Consider the following 6,565-nt stretch of genomic DNA (forward strand, 5'->3'; position numbering starts at 1 on the left):
ACAGCACTCTATATGACCCATTGTTTTTTAAGATGTAATTGAATCACAGCCCCATTATTTTCATTTTTAGTTGCATATTTGTAGCAAGGTACAAATTTTCCTGAAAGTTCTTGTATTTATAAGTACTTATCCATTAAATGCCTTTCTTCCCTTCCAATGCCCTCCCTGTTTCTTTCAAATACATTGATCAATGAAAAGAGAACTGATTCTGGAGATAAGCAAGATTCAAATCCCACCTGTGCTGGTGACTACCTCTGTAAACATAAGAAAGTCATATGACCACCTCAGTTTCCTCATCTACAAAAAGAAGAGTTTGGACTTTATTGACCCTGGGGTTCCTTCCAGCTCCAGATCTATGAGAGCCTATGAGACATGCAACTGTTCAACAAGTAGAACTCAGTAAGCCACTACAGAAAAAAAAAACACCCAGAAGTGGATGCTGGGAAGAGGCAGACAACTGCACCTTAAAATTTTTTTATGAAAGAGGATTGCTAATAAAACAAGGTTTCCTGGAAGTGTGTTTCTGAGCATGGTTTGTAACAGAGATAAGTCTAGGGGGCATAAATTTGAAAAGTATGTTTGTATTCCAGAAATTTAATTTGGAAAAGGACAAATTGCATTTTCACTCATTTTAGTTAGGTAAATTTTATTTTTTGTGCTTTAATATAAAATATTGCAGGTGGAAGACAGAACAAATGGAAAATCAAAACCAGACAATTGTGACCATGTTTTTTCTTCGAGGTCTTGCTGTTTACCCCATCTTTTACTGTGTTTTCTCTGTTTTGTCCCTTATCATGTACATTATAATCCTGGTGGGCAACAGTTTCCTCATTACATTAATTATCCTGGACTCTCACCTCCATACCCCCATGTATTTCTTCCTCAGTAACCTCTCCTTCCTGGACATCTGCTACACATCTTCTTCTGTTCCATTGATACTTGTGAACTTCCTTTCAGATGAAAAATCCATTTCCTTTGTGGGCTGTGGAACACAAATGTTCTTCTCTCTTGCCTTGGGATCTACAGAGTGTGTGCTCCTCACTGTGATGTCATATGACAGGTATGTGGCCATTTGTAGGCCCTTGAGATACCCCATCATCATGAACAAAGAGCTTTGTGGGTGGATGGCAGCCAGTTCCTGGATGACAGGTGTGCTAAATTCACTGGTGCAAATAACTCTTGCTCTGGGTTTGCCCTTTTGTGGTAATAACGTCATTGATTATCTCACATGTGAGATCCTGGCTGTGTTGAAACTGGCATGTACAGATATCTCCCTCAATGTCATCATTATGGTGATATCAAATGTCATCTTGCTAGTTATTCCAGTCTTCCTCATAATCATCTCTTATGCTTTCATCCTCATTACAATTCTGAGGATCAATTCTGCAGAGGGAAGGAAAAAAGCCTTTTCCACCTGTTCTGCCCACCTGACTGTGGTGACTATGTTTTATGGGACCATCCTCTTCATGTACATGAAGCCCAAGTCCAAAGACTCTCATGCAACAGATGAGCTGATTGCTCTCTTCTATGCTGTGGTCATTCCCATGCTGAACCCCATCATCTACAGTCTGAGGAACAAGGATGTGAAAGCTGCTGCGGAAAAGCTCAGTAAAAGTATCTTCTCACAGACAACATGAGACTCTGGATTGTATCAGCCAAATGAAACAAAATAAGTCATCAACATTCAGAATCAACATTGTAAAATCAATGTTTGGTGTATGGGTCTGATTCTCTCCAGCTTTGCCCATCTATCTAACTGGTACCCCTCATCTCAGGCAACTCTAGTAAAGCATAGTGATGGAAATGACTGACATCCAAGAAAGATAGCCTTTCTTCCTAGGTATGTTTCCAGAGGTGAGAAAGTAAGACAACAAACTTCAAGGAACATGAAAGAATCACAGGGAAATATGGGGAGCTCCTAACAAGGGAAACCCCTCTATAATCTAGTGGCGCTCTATCCAATATTTTCCCACATAGGTCCCCCACGAAAATTAGAGGCCCTCATGATGCAGCGGAAAGAGGGCTGAACTTGAAATCTCAAGGCCTGGATGCCAATTCTTGTCCCACCACTTCCTACCTCTAAAACCTTGGACAAGTCACAAGCCTCTCCAGGCCTCAATATTCCCATTCATAAAAAGGAGTCATTAGAATAGAAGACCTCTAAGTTCCCTTCCAACATTGGAATGTTGATCCCATGTTCCAGTTCAGTCAAGTGGGTCTCACTACAGCCCATATGCACCATATGCATTTCTGCCTCTTATAGACACCACCAACAACTTGGGAGCTAAACCTGTTTTGGAAGGAAATTTCTCAGTATCCTCCTGCTCCACTCCACCACCACCCCACCCCCACTCTCATCCCTGGAGTTTTGTCCTGCCCTGATCAGAGTCTTGGGCTTGGCAGAGATCCTTATTTGTACTTGGACTTTACAAGGTGACTTTTTCTACTATTGGACTCGTGGAAAGAAGAAACAGAAATCTTTAAAGTTTGGCTGTCCTTTTCTGTTTAAAAGTTTACTTGTTTTCTGGAGCTGGAAAAAAATTGATGTTGATCAACAAAATGGCTAAACTGTGTGCTATTGTTTGAATGCAGTGATGTGAGAATATACTTTACTTTGAGGATGGCTCAGGAGAGGAGCTAGAGTGAAAACTTCTGTATTTGTCGCAGTGAGATTTCTAACTAGGGACTTGGAGTTATTGGAGAGTATTACTGATTCATTTTTACGACTTCCCAGAAGAAAGAGAATACACAAGCTTCTCTTTGGGCAAATGATTTAGTTATGGTGGCAGGGCCGATAACTGTCTGGACTGGGATCAAGACAGGTATTTGTCATTACTACAGATTAATTTTTAGAGAAAAGCATTCCTCCAAAGGAGAGGGGCTGAGGGAGTGACTAGAAAGTCCTATCTCAAGAAGATTAGCCTGTCCCAAAGGGAAGAATAGCCTGTCCCAAGAATAGGAGTGAATGGGGTCAGCTAGGTAGCACAGTGAATGGGGTCAGCCGGTGGCACAGGCACCAGCCCTGAAGTCAGGAGGATCTGAGTTCAAATCCAGCCTCAGGCACTTGACACTTAGCTGTGTAACCTTGGGCAAGTCACTTAACCCCAATTACCTTGCCTTCCCCCCTCCAAAAAAAAAAGAATTAGGAGTGAATCAGAGTGAATGGTAGCCCTGCCCTACCGCTCTCCAGTTGAACAGAAAGCCACCACCAATAAATACTACATAAAAAAAAGGAAATTTGCTCAAAGAAGTTGTAGATTTGCCAAAGATACAAGAGGAGAAAAGCAGAGCCAGAATTTGAAGCAAGGTCTTCAGACTACATTTTCAGAGCCCTTCCCACTGCACTGTCTGTCTCTGTCTCTCTCTTTGTCCCTCTGTCTCTGCTTGTCTGTCTCTGTCTCTCTGTCTATCTCTCTATCTCTGTCTCTGTCTCTCTTCAACATTTACCCTCTTTTACCTGCTTAAGTTGTTGTTATGAACCCTTTCTACTCCATCCTCCACACTACTACTTAGTTGATATTTCTAAACCACAGCTCTGATCATGTAGCTTCCCTGCTCAGGAAGCTGCAGTGGCTCCTTCAATTTTTGAGCATAAAAAGCAAACCTCTCCATTTCACTTTTAAAGACCTTACTCTCTAGCTTTAGTTAATATCTCCAGGATCATTTCATACTATTCACCATGAACTTAACAGTCAATACAAACAGGCCTACTTGGTCGTCCACATACACAATATTCCTCCTACATCTCTATGACCTTGTAGAGTCTGTCTCCCATGCCTGAAATTCACTCCTTTCTCACCACCACATTGAAGAATACCTAGTCTTGTACAAAGATCAGCTCAATTCCCACCTTCTACAGGAGAAAGTTTCCTGTCATTCTTCCTCACCCCAGGTTACTAGTAAGATCCGCTCAGAAATTAATGTTTTTTAATTATCTACTTTGATTCAGATATATGGCAGAGTGGATAGTGTTAGAATTGGATTCAAGAAAACCTGAGTTCAAAACCCCCATTAGGTACTACCAATATGACCCTGGGCAAGTCACTGAACTTCTCTCAGAGTCATTTACCTCACCTGTGAAATGGGGATTAATAATCTCACCTAGCGGAGGCAGAATCAAGATGGCAGAGTAAAAGCAGGTCCTCCCCACAGCTCCCAGCTTCCACCTTCCCCAATTCATGTAAAAGGGGACTCTAAACAAACTTTGGAGCTACATAACCCACAAAATGACACAGAGAAGCTAACCTCCCACTGAGGACAGCCAGGCAGGCTGGCAGGAATCTTCCAGCACAGTGCTCTGGGAGCCGAGCCCAACCCCACTCAGAGGCTTTAGCCCCAGGGTGGGCCTAACCAGGCACCAGCTGTAGGGACTCCAGATCACCAGCAGCTGTGGTCATTTCCAGATTTATCAACACATAGATGCTAAAGATAAAGTGAGAGGTCAGTGCAGTATAGACTTTGGGACCCAGGTGCCTTGACTTTTGCCCCTGGGGCAAGAAGCCACTGAGGGCTTCAGTGCATCTGCTGCTGCCATGTGGCAGCTTCAGCTCCTGGCCTGCAGGGTGTAGGGGGACCAAGCACCTGAGGGGTAATCGCTCTTGCTTTAACCTTCTTGGATCTGGATTGCAGTCTAGGGTAGAGGTCCTGGGGTGTGTGTCCAGCTTGCCAGAGCGTGTGGAGACTTCAGTAAGGGCTTCCAAATAATACCTCTAGCAACTGAGAAAACCCCAGCCTTTGGGACGGAAGCTCCCCTGTCTGGTAGCAGAGTCCTACTGTGGCAAAAAGCTCAAAAGTCAAGTGAGTGGCAACATTCCCAGGGAAAGGAAACAAAGCAAACAGAAGAACCCAACATTAGACTCCTATTATGGGGACAAAAAGGATCAAAGCATGGAACAGAAGGAAGACAGTGAAGTCAGAACTCCTGCGCCAAAAGCTTCAAAGGAAAATACGAGCTGGTTACAGGCCATAGAGGACCTTAAGAAGCAGATAAGAGAAGTGGAGGAAAAATTGGGAAGAGAAATGAGAACAATGCAAGAAAATTATGAAATGAGAGTCAACAGCCTGACTGAGGAAAATCACACCTTAAAAAACAAACTAACTCAAATGGCAAAAGAGGCTCAAAAAGGCAATGAGGAGAAGAATGCCTTAAAAGACAAATTTGCCAGATGGAAAAAGAATCTCAAAAGCTCAATAAGGAGAATCATTGCTTCAAAATTAGATTGGAGCAAATGGAAGTCAATGACTTTATGAGAAACCAAGATGCTATTAAACAGATACAAACAAATGAAAGAATGTAAGGCAATGTGAAATATCTCATGGGAAAAACCGCTGACCTGGAAAATAGATCCAGGAGAGATAATTTAAAAACTATTGGACTACCTGAAAGCCATAATCAAAGAAAGAACCTAGAAATCATCCTCCAAAAAATTCTCAAGAAAAACTGCCCTGATGTTTTAGAACCAGAGGGCAAAAAAGAGATTGAAAGAATCCACTGATCACCTCCTGAAAAAGATCCTAAAAAGAAAATTCCTAGGAATATTATAGCCAGGTTTTGTAATTCCCAGATCAAGGAGAGAATATTACAAGCAGCCAGGAAGAAACAATTTGAATATTATGGAAACACAATCAGGATAACCCAGGATCTGGCAGCTTCTACACTAAGGGATCAAAGGGCTTGGAATATGATATTCTGGAGGGCAAAGGAGCTGGGATTAAAACCAAGAATCACCTCCCCAGCAAAACTGAGTATCATGTTTCAGGGGAAAATATGGTCATTCAGTGGAATAGAGGACTTTCAAGCATTCTTGCTGAAAAAACCAGAGTTGAATAGAAAATTTGACATTCAGATACAAGAAGCAAGAGAAGCATGAGAAGGTAAACAGGGAAAAGAAATCATAAGGAACTTATCAAATTTGAACTATTAACATTCCTACATGGAAAATGATAATTGTAACTAATGAAACTTTTCTCAGTATGAAAATAGATGAAGGGAACATATATATATATATATATATATATATATATATATATATATATATATGTCTATATCAGAGGGTATACTGGCATATGAATACATATGTGAATGTTTGTATATGTTTACAGGTAGACATAGATAGAGGGCACAGGACCAATTTAATAGGAAGGGATGATACTTAAAAGGGGAAATTAAGAGGTGAGAGAGGAATATAATGAGAGGAGATGGGGAGAGACAGAATGGGGTAAACTTTCTCATATAGAAGAGGTGAGGGAAAATGGTTACAATGGAGGAGAAGAATAGGAAGGCAAAAGGGAATGGGTCAAACTTAGTCTCATTGAATTTGGCTCAGGGAGGGAATGAAATACTAATTGAATCAAATACTCTAAATAGGGTATCTCACCCTACTGGAGAGTAGGGGGGAAGGGGATGAGAAATGAGATGATGGAAGGGAGAGCAGGCTGGGGGGGAGGGAAGTCAGAAGCATCCACTTTTGAAAGTGACAGGATCAAAGTAGAGAATAGAATAAGTGGGAGGTGGTATAGGAGGGAGGGTAATATAGTCAGTCTTTTACAATATATCAACTATGTT

General features: G+C 41.6%; 1 protein-coding gene across 1 annotated transcript; it reads left to right on the forward strand.

Annotated features, from left to right (window-relative positions):
- Positions 1-695: 695 nt before the first annotated feature.
- Positions 696-1,637, forward strand: LOC138143531 (olfactory receptor 13D1-like). The gene has a single exon (XM_069064780.1). It carries the CDS (start codon positions 696-698, stop codon positions 1,635-1,637), a length of 942 nt encoding a protein of 313 aa, XP_068920881.1.
- The last annotated feature ends 4,928 nt before the right edge of the window (positions 1,638-6,565 follow it).

Source organism: Petaurus breviceps, unplaced genomic scaffold (assembly GCF_028583685.1).
Source record: "Petaurus breviceps papuanus isolate PSGF00001 unplaced genomic scaffold, PetGlider_PUasm1.0 138, whole genome shotgun sequence".
NCBI classification, from domain to species: Eukaryota; Metazoa; Chordata; class Mammalia; order Diprotodontia; family Petauridae; genus Petaurus; species Petaurus breviceps.